The 14,841-nt window shown below is 46.7% G+C and overlaps 1 protein-coding gene across 2 annotated transcripts in view; it reads left to right on the top strand.

Moving 5' to 3' along the window:
* megf11 (multiple EGF-like-domains 11) overlaps positions 1 to 14,841 on the top strand; it is a 258,619-nt gene that overhangs the window by 182,466 nt on the left and 61,312 nt on the right. For both annotated transcript variants that reach the window (XM_055155759.1, XM_055155758.1), the window contains exons 11-12: positions 2,874 to 3,037; positions 6,502 to 6,604. In XM_055155759.1, coding sequence (XP_055011734.1) covers positions 2,874 to 3,037; positions 6,502 to 6,604 — 267 coding nt within the window. The remainder of the gene's footprint in view (positions 1 to 2,873; positions 3,038 to 6,501; positions 6,605 to 14,841) is intronic.

The raw sequence follows: 14,841 nt of genomic DNA, 5'->3' as shown, positions 1-14,841 counted from the left end.
TTATAGTAGGAGCAATAAAAAATAGTCGTTAGTTCAGTGTGACCTAAATGATACGCTGATGTAAACGGAATAACTTTTGACTAATAACGTTTAAACACAAACTGTAAAAGTGCAGCTGTGTTCGGGACGTAAGAGAAAACCAGCTGCTGTGTTTTGTAGGGACATTTTAACACAAACCTAAACACACGATTATAAACGACATCGAACTATCATAGATTAGACACTGAGATATTCAGATAAATGACGTCTGCGCAGTCGAGTGTTGGTAGAAGTAAATGTGAAGCAGTTGTTTTTCTGACAGGTTAAGTAAAACAGTAAATGTTTGAATAAATATCCTCATCTGGTTAGAAACTTATTAAGCCACAGATGTTCATTTTGTCTTCTTATATGCTTTAACTTCTTGGGTTCTTTTTAAAGACAATGCAGTAAAGTGTGTTTATCTTGTTGACATGTTTCATGTGTGAACATGTGAGACAGACTCTTCTGTGACGCTGTTTAAATCCAGACTCTAAACATTTCTGTTTAACTCTGCAAATAACTGAAAGGTTTCATTCTGCACTCTTCTCTCCAATTTATGTCTCTCTTTTTTTATTTTAATCTTTATGATTATTTATGTTTTTATTTGTTTTTATTATGATTTTAATGTATTTCTTATTCTGTAAAGCACTTTGAATTACTTTGTGTACGAATTGTGCTGTACAAATAAACTTGCCTTTCTGCTGCTGCATCTTCAGAACTGTCCAGGTGTTGGTGGTGACGTGTCGTATATCAGCTGTTGTTACTTCCTGTAGGTGTGGTCAGCCTGATGGACCTGGCAGGTTGCTCAGACTGACCACGCCTCCCGTCGCCCGGTGTCTCTGGAGGAGGGTGTCCCAGGTGTGTGAAAGGAGGAACGCGCCGTCATCACGGTTAATTCTGTCCGAGCCTCGTTTCCTGATTTCACCGTCCTCCTTGATCCAGCGTTTGAACTTGTTGTTTTCTGATCCAATGACCTGAGCCTCGTCCTGATCCATAATGTGGTTGTTCCTTTCACACACCTGGGACACCCTCCTCCAGAGACACCGGGCGACGGGAGGCGTGGTCAGTCTGAGACACCTGCAGGTCCATCAGACTGACCACACCTACAGGAAGTAACAACAGCTGATATACGACACGTCACCACCAACACCAGGGACAGATCTGAAGATGCAGCAGCAGCCGAAACATGTCAACAAGATAAACACACTTTACTGTGTTGTCTTTAAAAAGAACCTAAGAAGTTAATGGTTAGAAACTTTCTTTAGAACTGAACCTATGTGTGAGTTAAAATTGAGTTAAAAATCTTAAGCAAAACCAAAAGATTTAAACTGATCAACTTTTACCTTAGGGTTCTATCAGTAAAGTTAATTACATAGTTTTTTTCCCAATAATTAAATAACAGGTTATATGTTTTTTTCATATTAAGTAAAAGTTTGTTTGAAACATTTTATTCTGACCAACCACCAAAAAAACAGGGATAATTCATGAAATTCTGGTCACACTAGAGCAGACATGTCCAACTCAGGTCCAGGGCCAAATGTAGTGTCCTGATTCATGAACTGGTTTCACTTGGTGGAAACCGTGTGACCTGCAGCATTAGGATTCGTTCACTCGACAGTAGACGGGGACTTTTTTTATTGAACCAGTCGCTGCTGTTTGGTCGTGACGTTTGTAAAGCTCCAAATCCTGTAGGAAGAAGAACAATAACGTCTTTCCCCGAGATCAAATTCACCAAACATTCTCTTTGTTCCGACTTTAAATCCTCGGGAATCTGGAGAATCGTCACCAACACAGAATGTCTGTCTCTTCTCTGATTGGCTGGAGCCTGAACTCGACACTTCCGGGGTTTTTGTGAATCGTCGAGTGTTTTCTGATTCCAGATCTAGAGCTGGAGAGAAATGAAATTGAGTGGAGACACTAGGGGGCGCCAGACTGACTACAAATTTAGCCTGTGATATAATTATATTTGTACGGAAGCCGAGAGGGTCACAACAAACACAAACGCCGCAACAAATACAAAAGCCACAACACAAACGCAAAAGCCACAACACATTAAAAAGCCACAACGGAAGTGACCGCAGGACTCTATTTTCCGATGGACCGATCGAGCGGCAAGTGAAGAAGAAGAACTACAACGTGAAACGAATAATGATAAAACAATAAATTACTTTTACTTATGTTTCCAACTTCTCTGTTCCTTTACTTTTCACGTTGTAGTTCTTCTTCTTCACTTGCCGCTTGATCGGTCCGTCGGAAAATAGAGTCCTGCGGTCACTTCCGTTGTGGCTTTTTGATGTGTTGTGGCTTTTTGATGTGTTGTGGCTTTTTAATGTGTTGTGGCTTTTTAATGTGTTGTGGCTTTTTAATGTGTTGTGGCTTTTTAATGTGTTGTGGCTTTTTAATGTGTTGTGGCTTTTTAATGTGTTGTGGCTTTTTAATGTGTTGTGGCATTTGCGTTTGTGTTGTGGCATTTGTATTTGTTGCGGCGTTTGCGTTTGTTGTGACCCTCTAAGCTTCCGTATATTTGGCCCACGAGATCAAAAATGTATTCGAGCTGCACACAGATTTATTATTATTTATATGCAGATGATTTATTCAAAATGTTGTTATTATTTTATATTCTGTTTGTTCTGGATTCAGTGTTTAAGCAAAACTATAATTAAACATTTATTTTATTACATTACAGATCTCAAAATAAGAGAAACATGCAGATGGTGTTGACATTTTTCAGTAAAGATTTAGTTTGACCCACGACTTAGTCCCAGCAGCTCAGGTCGTGTCTCGTGTCGGACTTGAGGTCGTTTAAAGTTCAGATTAAACTGGTGTTTGTTTGTTGTTTGTTTGTTTGTTTACAGGTTGGCGCGGCGTGGACTGCTCCCTCCTCTGCTCCAGCGGCTCCTGGGGCCTGAGCTGTAACCAAACGTGTCTGTGTGTGAACGGGGCCGCGTGTGACCCGGTGGACGGAGCCTGCACCTGCTCCCCGGGCTGGAGGGGCGAGCACTGCCAGGAGTCGTGCCCGGTGAGCGCCCGCCGCCCGCCGCCCCACGGACCTGCGCCCGGGCACTTTCACACAACACGCCCGGGCACTTTCACACAGCGCCCAGTCACTTTCACACAACACGCCCGGTCACTTTCACACAACACGCCCAGTCACTTTCACACAGCGCCCAGTCACTTTCACACAATACGTCCAGTCACTTTCACACAGCGCCTGGTCACTTTCACACAACACTCCCGGGCACTTTCACACAACACGCCCAGTCACTTTCACACAGCGCCCAGTCACTTTCACACAATACGTCCAGTCACTTTCACACAGCGCCTGGTCACTTTCACACAACACGCCCGGGCACTTTCACACAACACCCAGTCACTTTCACACAACATGTCCAGTCACTTTCACACAGTGCCCAGTCACTTTCACACAACACGCCCGGTCACTTTCACACAACACACCCGGTCACTTTCACACAACACTCCCGAGCACTTTCACACAACACGCCCAGTCACTTTCACACAGCGCCCGGTCACTTTCACACAACACGCCCGGTCACTTTCACACAACACACCCGGTCACTTTCACACAACGCCCAGTCACTTTCACACAACACGCCCGGGCACTTTCACACAACACGCCCGGTCACTTTCACACAACACTCCCAGGCACTTTCACACAACACGCCCAGTCACTTTCACACAGCGCCCGGTCACTTTCACACAATACGTCCAGTCACTTTCACACAGCGCCCAGTTACTTTCACACAACACCCAGTCACTTTCACACAACACGCCCAGTCACTTTCACACAACACGCCCAGTCACTTTCACCCAGCGCCCAGTCACTTTCACACAATACGTCCAGTCACTTTCACACAGCGCCTGGTCACTTTCACACAACACTCCCGGGCATTTTCACACAACACGCCCAGTCACTTTCACACAGCGCCCAGTCACTTTCACACAATACGTCCAGTCACTTTCACACAGCGCCTGGTCACTTTCACACAACACGCCCGGGCACTTTCACACAACACCCAGTCACTTTCACACAACACGCCCAGTCACTTTCACACAACATACCCAGTCACTTTCACACAACATGTCCAGTCACTTTCACACAGTGCCCAGTCACTTTCACACAACACGCCCGGTCACTTTCACACAACACTCCCGAGCACTTTCACACAACACGCCCAGTCACTTTCACACAGCGCCCGGTCACTTTCACACAACACGCCCGGTCACTTTCACACAACACACCCGGTCACTTTCACACAGCGTCCAGTCACTTTCACACAATACGTCCAGTCACTTTCACACAACACGCCCAGTCACTTTCACACAGCGTCCAGTCACTTTCACACAATACGTCCAGTCACTTTCACACAACGCCCAGTCACTTTCACACAACACGCCCGGGCACTTTCACACAACACGCCCGGTCACTTTCACACAACACTCCCAGGCACTTTCACACAACACGCCCAGTCACTTTCACACAGCGCCCGGTCACTTTCACACAATACGTCCAGTCACTTTCACACAACACGCCCAGTCACTTTCACACAACACGTCCAGTCATTTTCACACAACACGCCCAGTCACTTTCACACAGCGCCCAGTCACTTTCACACAACATGCCTGGGCACTTTCACACAACACCCAGTCACTTTCACACAACATGCCTGGGCACTTTCACACAACACCCAGTCACTTTCACACAACATGACTGGGCACTTTCACACAGCACCCAGTCACACTCCTCTTATAGCAAACAACGCTTGAAAAAGAACACAAAATAACTCAAGAAATCAGATGTTTTCAGGAGCTCAAACTCTGAAACACAAACACCAACAACAAACTGGACTCTGTGGAGTTTAAATGTTCCGTGTCACATTATTCTCTGACCTGGAGTTGTGTTTGTTTTGTTTTATTCACATGTTTAACACAAACCTCCACATTTAGCACAAGCTCTTCTCAAACTGAAAACACACTCAGAAAATGACAAATTATTCAACTCTGGACGAGAGTGAAGCGTCTGAGCTCAGAGTTCATGAGCTGGAAATAAGTTTATGATGCTCAATTTGAGATAAACAAACTTAAAATCAGTTCAGGATGAATGTTCAAGGCCTGAGAATAAATCCTCAAATGCCAAATTCTAAATAAAATTTTTTAAATTCAGATTTAGTTTTGATTTTCAATCTCTGTGTTCAGGTCGAGTCACTTTTTTCAAGTCACAGAAGAGCAGAGGTGGGACCTGCGAGTCGTGACTTGGACTTGAGTCAGACTTGAGTCACTATTTTTAGGACTTGAGACTTGACTTGATAAAACTGGATTAAGACTTGGGACTTGACTCGGACTTGAAGGTCAGTGACTCGAGACTTGACTTGATGTTTCTCCTAAAAAAATAAATGTTTTTATAAAATACTTTTCTCTTTACAGTTGATAAATGTGACGCTGAATTTTACAGAAACAAACTGGAACATGTCCCCACACTTCTGTTTGTACTTTGGATGAAACTGAAGTACTGTGATACTCAAAAGTACTACAGTAATATACAGTAATATACAGTAATATACAGTACAACAGAATGAACTACAGAGAACATGATCCTTCCATTTCAGTGGAGATAAAATAACTGTTATTTTAAATCTTAATTCTTTCTGTTCTGACCGTCATGATTCACTCTCAGATCTTGAGTGTGAAAAAAGGAAAATTAAAATGGAAAATTTGCATTTCTCAAACTCTTAAATAAACATGTTCTTAGGTTCTGTTTTTCAGACCGAGGGTTTGTTTTCATGTCTCACAGTTTGGACTCTTCTCTGTCGCTCTCTGAGGAAGAACAGTTTACTTTAAAATTCATATAAATTACAAAAATCGAAACTGTATTTGGTGCTTTTTGGTACTTTTTTTTAACTTTAAGCTCAAAACAGACGACTTGGACTCGACTTGGACTTATGGACCAGTGACTTGAGACTCGACTTGGACTTGCCTCAGACTTGAGGTCAAAGACTTGAGACTCACACAACAACGACTTGGTCCCTCCTCTGTTGTGACGTCATGTGTAGAGTCCAGTCGTCCCTGTGTCTCTGTCCAACAGATTTATACAAAATCACTGATCTGTTTTATAGTTTTATACAGAAATGTCCCAGTGTCTCTATTTTGGACCAATCTGATCCTGCAACAGTAAAGAGAAACATAAACTGACATTTGTTTGGGTAAAAAACAGAAAATCTGATTAAAAACGACAAAACACAAAGAAAACGTGACTAAACTGACTCATATTCGAGCCGAGCGCAGAATAATTTAACCATTTTATTATGACCAACCTCCACAAACCAGAGACGTCCCAGTGTTTTATTTTGAAAATCTGCTCACCGTAGTCGTGTAGTGATACAGGAAGTGCTCCACTGTGTTTTGTGATGTTTGAGATTTAAACCTAAACGAGTGTCTGTGGTTTGACCTTTGACCCTGTTGTGTCAGGACGGTACGTACGGTCTGGAGTGTCGCGAGCGCTGCGACTGTAGCCACGCCGACGGGTGCGACCCTGTGAGCGGGTACTGCCGCTGCTACCCCGGATGGACAGGTACCACCCGCACCAACACCTGCAACCGCAGCCACACCTGCACCCACACCTGCACCTGCAACCACATCAACACACCTGCAACCACAACCACACCCGCAACCACACCTGCAACCACACCCAGACCTGCACCCACATCAACACACCTGCACCCACACCTGCACCCACACCTGCAACCTCACCTGCAACCACACCAACACACCTGCACCCACACCTGCAACCTCACCTGCACCCACACCCACACCTGCAACCACACCAACACACCCACATCAACACACCTGCAACCACACTGCACCCACACCTGCACCCACACCTGCAACCACACAACACATGACACACCTGCAACCTCACCTGCACCCACACCCACACCCACACTGCAACCACACCACACCCCACACACACCTGCAACCACACCTGCACCCACACCCACACCACACCTGCAACCACACCAACACACCAACACACAACACACCTGCACACCCTGCACACCTGCACCCACACCTGCACCACACTGCAACACAACACACCGCACCACACAACCTGCACCCACACCTGCAACCACACCTGCAACCACACCACACACCACATCAACACACCTGCAACACACACTGCAACCACTGCACCACACCTGCAACACCTGCAACCACACCCTGCACCCACACCTGCAACCTCACCTGCACCAACACACCCACACCAACCACACCACACAACATCAACCGCAAACCTGCAACCACCCACCCACACCTGCAACCACACCAAACACCCCTGCAACACACCTGCAACACACCTGCACCCACACACCACACTGCCCAGACCACACCACACCACAACCAACACACCTGCACCCACACCTGCAACCACACCTGCACCCACACCTGCACCCACACCCAGACCTGCAACCACACCCACACCTGCAACCACATCAACACACCTGCACCCACACCTGTCCTCACACCCACCTTCTGTGCACAGAGTGAACCAGTGAAATCAGTCTTTTTGTTCAATGACAATATTCAGAGGTTATTTACTTCTATAAGGTATAGACCTTTTTCACACAGATCTGAAGTGTCCCGCTGAAGGTTTGTGGAACTTCTGGTGTTCTGTTGTTTTTCTCTGTAAATGTGTGTGTAAATGTGTGTGTAAGTGTGTGTGTAAGTGTGTGTGTAAATGTGTGTGTAAGTGTGTGTGTAAGTGTGTGTCGTATTCTCCAGCAGTTTCATAAATCTGCTCCATCACCAAATCTTCAACCAACAAACTCCACAAAGGAGAAACTTTACTTTTTACTTACATTATTAAGGATCAGAACATGAGTTGAGTTTGTTGTGTGACTAATGTGTCTCGTTGTTTCCTTTAAGTTTTGGTCTTTCCAGCAGATTTATGAAGCTGCAGGAGAATACAACACACATTTACACACACATTTACACACACATTTACACACACATTTACACACACATTCACACACACATTCACACACACATTACACACACATTTACACACACATTTACACACACATTTACACACACATTTACACACACATTTACACACACATTTACACACACATTCACACACACATTACACACACATTTACACACACATTCACACACACATTCACACACACATTTACACACACATTTACACACACATTTTGACAGAAAAACATGAACCTGAAGTTCCACAAACCTACAGTGTGACACTTCAGACGATGTGAAAAAGTCACATATTTAGTTCACCATGTTCCTTTTGTAGTTCTGAAAACACTATATTCACCCAAAACAATGTACTAATGTTTTTGCTGCTGTGAGTCTCTGTTTCCTTTGCTCTCTGTGCTCAGTCACTCCCCCTTCAGAGCAAAATCACTGTGTTCTGCTAATGAATCTACTGCTCTTTGAATCAGGTCGTTGTGTTCAGTTTCGTGTCATGTTTTTGTGTATTTATGGAGAATTGTCGTGTGGAACGTGGGGGACGTAGGTCTGTGGGCGGAGCCTCGTACAGACTCGTCCTGCTCACCGTGAGGAGGGTTTGAATACGACCCAGTCTCTGAGTCTGGTTCTGTGCACATGAAATGATCAGTTTGTTTTGCTGCAGTGACAAACTCTGGAGGTAAATCACACAGTTTAGAGCATTTTCTCTCTCTCTCTCTCTCTCTCCTCTCATCTCTCTTTCTTTCTCTCTCTCTCTCACTCCGTTCTCGTCTCGTTCGTCAGAATCAGACTCAGAGTAACTGATCCTCAAACCTTCACGTTGGATTTGTTTAAACATGATTTCAGACTCTGCTCCCTCCTTCACTTTATCTGTCTGCTCTTCCTCCTTTCCACTTCCTCCCTTCCTCTCTCCTCCCTCCCCTCTTTCTCTCCCTCCTTCTCTCCTTTCCTCCTCTTCTCATAGTAGCAGTTTTCTTTTATTACACTGAGAGTTGAAGTGAGTTTCTCTGAAAGGTCAAAAGTCTCTCTCTCTTCCTCTTCTTTCTTTCTCTTTCTTCTTTCAGTTTGCCTTTATTAGGCTCTGAGTTTGTGAAAGGTGCACTCTCTCTCTCTCTCTCTCTCTCTCTCTCTCTCTCTCTCTCTCTCTCTCTCTCTCTCCTCTCCTCCGTCGCTCCCCCTCTCCTGGAGCATGTGCTTGGTCTTTCCCTCTCCTCCTGTTCTCTCTTCTTCTATCTGTCTTCTCCTCTCCTCCCTCTCTCGTGAACCCTGCTCAGTCTCTCTCTCTCTCCTCTGTTGCTCTTCCTTTCCGTCTCTCACCTCTCCTTCTCTCCTCCCCCTCTCCTGAATCTGCTCGATCTCTCTCTTTTCCTCTCCTCCTCCTCCCTCTCTCCCGCTCGGTCTCTCTCTCTCTTCCTCTCCTCCATCACTCCCCCTCTCCTGGAGCACACTCGGTCTCTCTCTTTCTCCACTCCTTCTCCTCTCCTGGACCTGCTCGATCCCTCTCTCTCCTCTCCTCCCTTTCTCGAGGACTCGCTCTCGCTCTCTCTCTCTTCTTCTCCTCTCCTGGTCCCTCTTGGTCTCTCTCTGTCTCTCTCTCTCTTCCTCTCCTCCCTGTCTCCTCCTCCTCTCTCCCTCTCTCTTCCTCTGGTGTACCTGCCCCCTCTTCCTCTCCTCTCTCTCTCCTCTCGTGTTCCCGCTTGGTCTCTCTTTTCCTCTCCTGACCCGTCTTGGTCCCTTCCTCCTCCTCTCCTCTCTTCTCTCTCTCCGGTGCCCTCGTGTGTGTGTGTGTGTGTGTGTGTGTGCCTGTGTGTGTGTGCCTGTGTGTGTGTGTGTGTGTGTGTGTGTGTGTCTCTGTGGTCAGGTCCATCTGTTTGCTGTAATTGAGTCACCAGGGGGCGCCGCTCCGGACTCACAAACACACTGAGTTTAAAAGAACATTATTCTGCCACGACCCAGAGGAACCGAACAGAAGGAGGCGCTGCTTTAAAGATGCACTCAGGAACTTTCCAGGTGGAGGGCAGCAGGCGACAGGAGAAGGTGGAGTCAGATCTGTGGAGAGGCGATCCCACTCTGAGTAAAAAACATATAAACGGATCCATCAGAACTTTTAACCGCTGCATTTGAAACAGGAAGAGAACAGGGACGGGAATCCAGGTGTCAGACATTTGTTTTTCAAAATAAAACCAAAAATAAGAAAATAATATATATATATATATATATATATATATATATATATATATATATATATATATAATAAATAATACAAAATGTGTTTCTCACCTTCCACGGTGGTTGGTCTCTCACCCTCATTCAGCTCGGTCGTCTACCAGAGGACCTGGGAGCTTGACAGTTTCTGCGCAGTATCTTTGCTGTTCCCAGTTCTGCACTTTTCTGGACTGAGATGTTCCATTGTTTTTTCTGGTATCTGTTGAAGCCTCTTCCAGTTTGGGGGTTACAGCCCCGAGTGTCCGATCACCACAGGCACCACTGATGCCTTTACTTTCCAGACTCTCTCCAGCTCTTCCTTGAGCCCCTGGTATTTCTCTAGCTTCTCGTGTTCCTTTTTCCTGATATTACCATCTCTTGGTATTGCGATGTTCCACCACCACGGCTCTGCTCTGTTTCTTCTCCACCACCACTATGTCTGGTTGGTTCATCACCATCCTGTCAGTCTGTATCTGAAGTCCCACAGGATCTTGGCTCGGTCATTCTCCACAACCTTTGGAGGTGTTTCCCACCTTGATCCTGGGGTTTCCAGCCCGTACTCTGCACAGATGTTTCTGTACACTATGTCGCGCCACTTGGTTATGTCGCTCCATGTTTGTTTCCCTGCAGCATCTTACACCTGCAGTTATGTGCTGGACTGTCCTCAGGAGCCTCTTTGGCACAGTCGACACCGTGGGTCTTGTCTGGTGTGGTAGATCTGGGCCTCTATTGCTCGAGTGCCCAGGTCCTGCTCCTGAGCAGCCAGGATCAGTGCCTCTGTGTGTCCTTCAGACCCTCTCAAGACATTGGTAGGATTTCTTGATATCAGCCACTTCAGTTATGTTCCGGTGGTTCGCCCCATGTAGGGGTTTGTCCTGCCATGATGGTCCCTCCAGCACCTCTTCCTCTGGACCCCACTGTCTGAGACATTCTCTGAGCTCCTCATCTGCTGGGGCCTTTGTCCTTGATGTTCTCAAGGAGCTTGGATGTTTCATCCTGGACAGTGGTTCCCACACTCACTAGTCCTCGGCCCCCTTCCTTCCGGCCTGCGTACAGTCTCAGGGTGCTGGATTTGGGATGGAACCCTCCATGCAGGTCAGGAGCTTTCGTGTCTTAACATCTGTGGTCTGTATCTCCTCCTTTGGCCAGCTTACAATCCCTGCAGGGATCTGATCACTGGCAGGACGGAGCTGTTTATTGCCTGCACCTTGTTCTTGCCATTGAGCTGCTTCTAAGGACTTGCCTCACTCTTTGCAGGTATTTGGCCGTAGCCGCTTTCCTTTGTTGCCTCTTCGAGGAGCCATTTGCTTGTGGGATACCAAGGTACTTGTAACTGTCCTCAACGTCTGCTGTTCCCTCTGGGAGTGACACCCCCTCTGTGTGGACTACCTTCCCTCTCTTTGTCACCATCCTGCTACATTTCTCAAGCCCGAATGACATCCCAATGTCTGTACTGTAGATCCTTGTGGTGTGGATCAGTGAGTCGATGTCTCGCTCACTCTTAGCGTACAGCTTGATGTCATCCATGTAGAGGAGGTGACTGATGGTGGCCCCGTTTCTGAGTCGTTTATATATATATATATATATATATATATATATATATATATATATATATATATATATATATATATATATATGTATAATTTCTTCATTATTTGTCTCCAAAACCAAAATGAAAGAAACAGATAATGATTCGTTTTTTGAGTTTTTGATTTTGTGTTTAAATGAAAAATGGAAAAAAAACGGATAACAGACTGAACCAGGATTAAACCAGGACTGAACCAGGACTAAACTGGTCTCAGTCCCAGTCTGATTCTGGTCTGGTCCTGGTCTGGTCCCAGTCTCAGTCCTGGTCTCAGTTCTGGTCTCAGTTCTGGTCTGGTCCCGACACTCAGTCCTGGTTCAGTCAGTCATCGTTATTCGATTTTTCATTTTGGTTTTGGAGCCAAAAATGAAGAAAATATTAGTTTTTTCATTTTATTATTTTTGGTTTTATTTTGAAAAACGAACGAAAGACACCTGGATTATTTGGCTCCACGGACTCTGGCCCAAGTTCAGTTTGTGAGTAAAAATCTCAGTTCCAGTTCCAGATGAGCCACTGTAACATCAGAGTCTGGTCCAGAGTCCGGTCCAGAGTCCAGTCTAGAGTCCAGTCTAGAGTCCAGTCTAGAGTCTGTTCCAGAGTCCAGTCCGTGGTCATAGCTGCCCTGGGGCGGAGCACACAGCGTCTCCGGAGTCGTTCTCGGCTTTTAAATCTTTGGAACATTTTCTTCGTGTTGAAACTTAGTTGGTTTCGCAGCTGAAGTGTGAGCGGCGCCGACAGCCCATTACCCAGACGTGTTTATACGACCACGAGACAATGGAGCTTTTAACGTGGAGCTGAGAGGCACATTTTACCTCCTCTAATGTACCACAGCTCTCCATATGTTCCCTCAAGGAAATTAGTTTGAGTTTTTTTACATAATTACAAAAAAAAAACATTGGTGATGAATGACTTGATTTTCCCACCGAAATGTAAAAGTTAAAATACAAAATAAGATCTTTTCTAATCGCACGTCCTCAGATCTCACCAGAGAATCACAGCAAGGAACCTGAACCTGAACCCGAACCCACAGACCCGACGTCTAAACCCAAACCTGAACCTGAACCTGGACCCTTAGATCAGGCCCATTCTGTAAAATCCACTTTTAACTAATCTGTAGTTGTTTCCTTCTCCTCACATTTGGAGTGGGTCGTTCTTGTTTGTTGTCATCTGATCTTGTTTTGTTCATGTAAACAGTTTTATAATTATTACGAGACATGGAGGTGTTTTTAGGAGACATGGAGGTGTTTTTAGGAGACATGGAGGTGTTTTTAGGAGACATGGAGGTGTTTTTAGGAGACATGGAGGTGTTTTTAGGAGACATGGAGGTGTCTGTTCAGACCGGAACGTCAGAAAACTCACTGGACGTCGTCTCGAGTTGGAGCCTTTGTCTTTGAGTTCAGACGCTCCAAACACATGGAGATTTCTTGTTCTGGTGTTTGTGGTTCCCAGGTCTTTCTCCTTCTTCTCCTTCATCCAGATAATTACGTCTGACGTCTACTTTGGCGTCCGACATCAAAAGTTCAGCTTTTTCAACTTCAGTGCTCTGGACGCGGGTTTAGATTCCTGAACACTCAAGACGTTCTGCATCAACAACAGATTCTCGCCGCTCTGACGTCTCAAGACGCACCACAAAAACGCAGCTCGCCCTGGACACACGTCCACATGGACTCTGAGTGTGAAGTGGACGTGGTGACGCTTCAGTCTGAACGCAGCTTTAGTCGATCTAAATGAGTTTTAGTTTAAGTATCTGAGGATTTGGTTTGTACTTTACCTTTTTATATTTAAATACAGTTTCACACATTTCTGTTTCAAGTGTAGTTTTTACATGAGCGCCCCCTGCAGGAGTCGCCCTGTCAGTGCAGTGTGTGTGTGTGTGTGTGTGTGAAGGGGGGGGGGGGTCTGAGACAAAGACAGTTTGAAAGTCCCACAGAAGAAGAAGCAGAAGCAGAGGAGGAGGAGGAGGAGGAGGAGGAGGTTTGCAGCAGCTTCAGTTCCTGCAGCAGTAAACAGTGTCATGAAGCTCTTTGCATCTCCAGCCTCTTTACTGTCACCGTGGGATCCTCCGCTCGCCCGCTCACAGACCTGTCACCCGCCCCTAACGCGCAGCAGCACCCACATCAGTGCCACCCCACGTGCCCTCGCCCTCGCCGCTGCCGCCACCCGCCACCACCGCCGCCGCCACCGCCGCCGCCGCTGCCACCGTTACGCCGGTGTCGTCAGTCTGACATCACCCGCTGCATACGGCGCCCGAGAAAGAGAAAAACGCCTGGATCTGTCTGAACGAGAAGAGCCGGGGTGTAGAGAGACGGGCACGGGGGGGGGGGGGGGGGGGGCACGAGGGGGGGGGCAGGGGGGGGGGGCACGAGGGGAGGGGGCACAGGGGAGGGGGGGCATGGGGGGGAGGAAAGGGCAGGAACTCATTTGCTCCGTAGTTGTTGGTCTTGAGTCTTTGGTCTGTGTCAATGCGTCTTGTGTGTTTGTGCCCATTAGAGAGACTAGAGTGTGTGTGTGTGTGTGTGTGTGGTGTGTGTGTGTGTCTGTGTGTGTGTGTGTGTGTGTGTGTGTGTGTTTGTGTGTGTGTGTGTGTGTGTAGCGCCCGCCCCTCTCACACTGAGCCCTTTTCATGCCCGTCCTCTGCAGAGTCTCAAACACACTCGCTCCAGTCCTGCCCTCGTTTTGAAGTTTCTGCCCTCTGGTCCTTCTCACCAAATCTCTTTGGCTGTGGCCTCGACTCACACGCTTCTCCTCCTCCTCCTCCTCTCTCCTCTCTCCTCCTCTCTCTCCTCCTCCTCCTCCTCCTCCTCTTCTCCTCCTCCTCCTCCTCTTCTCCTCCTCCTTCTTCTCCTCCTCTTCTTCTCCTCTTCTCTCCTCTCTCTCCTCCTCCTTCCTCCTCTTCTCCTCCTCTCTCCTCCTCCTCCTCTTCTCTCCTCCTCTCTCCTCCTCCTCTCCTCCTCTCTTCTCCTCCTCTTCCTCCTCTTCTCTCTTTCTCCTCCTCTTCTCCTCTCCTCCTCTCTTCCTCCTCCTCTTCT

This window comes from Boleophthalmus pectinirostris, unplaced genomic scaffold (genome assembly GCF_026225935.1).
Source record: "Boleophthalmus pectinirostris isolate CB_2022bp ecotype Guang Dong unplaced genomic scaffold, ASM2622593v1 HiC_scaffold_2, whole genome shotgun sequence".
NCBI classification, from domain to species: domain Eukaryota; kingdom Metazoa; phylum Chordata; class Actinopteri; order Gobiiformes; family Gobiidae; genus Boleophthalmus; species Boleophthalmus pectinirostris.
The sequence above is the reverse complement of the archived record's forward strand: the minus strand, read 5'-3'. Positions and strand labels throughout refer to the sequence as shown.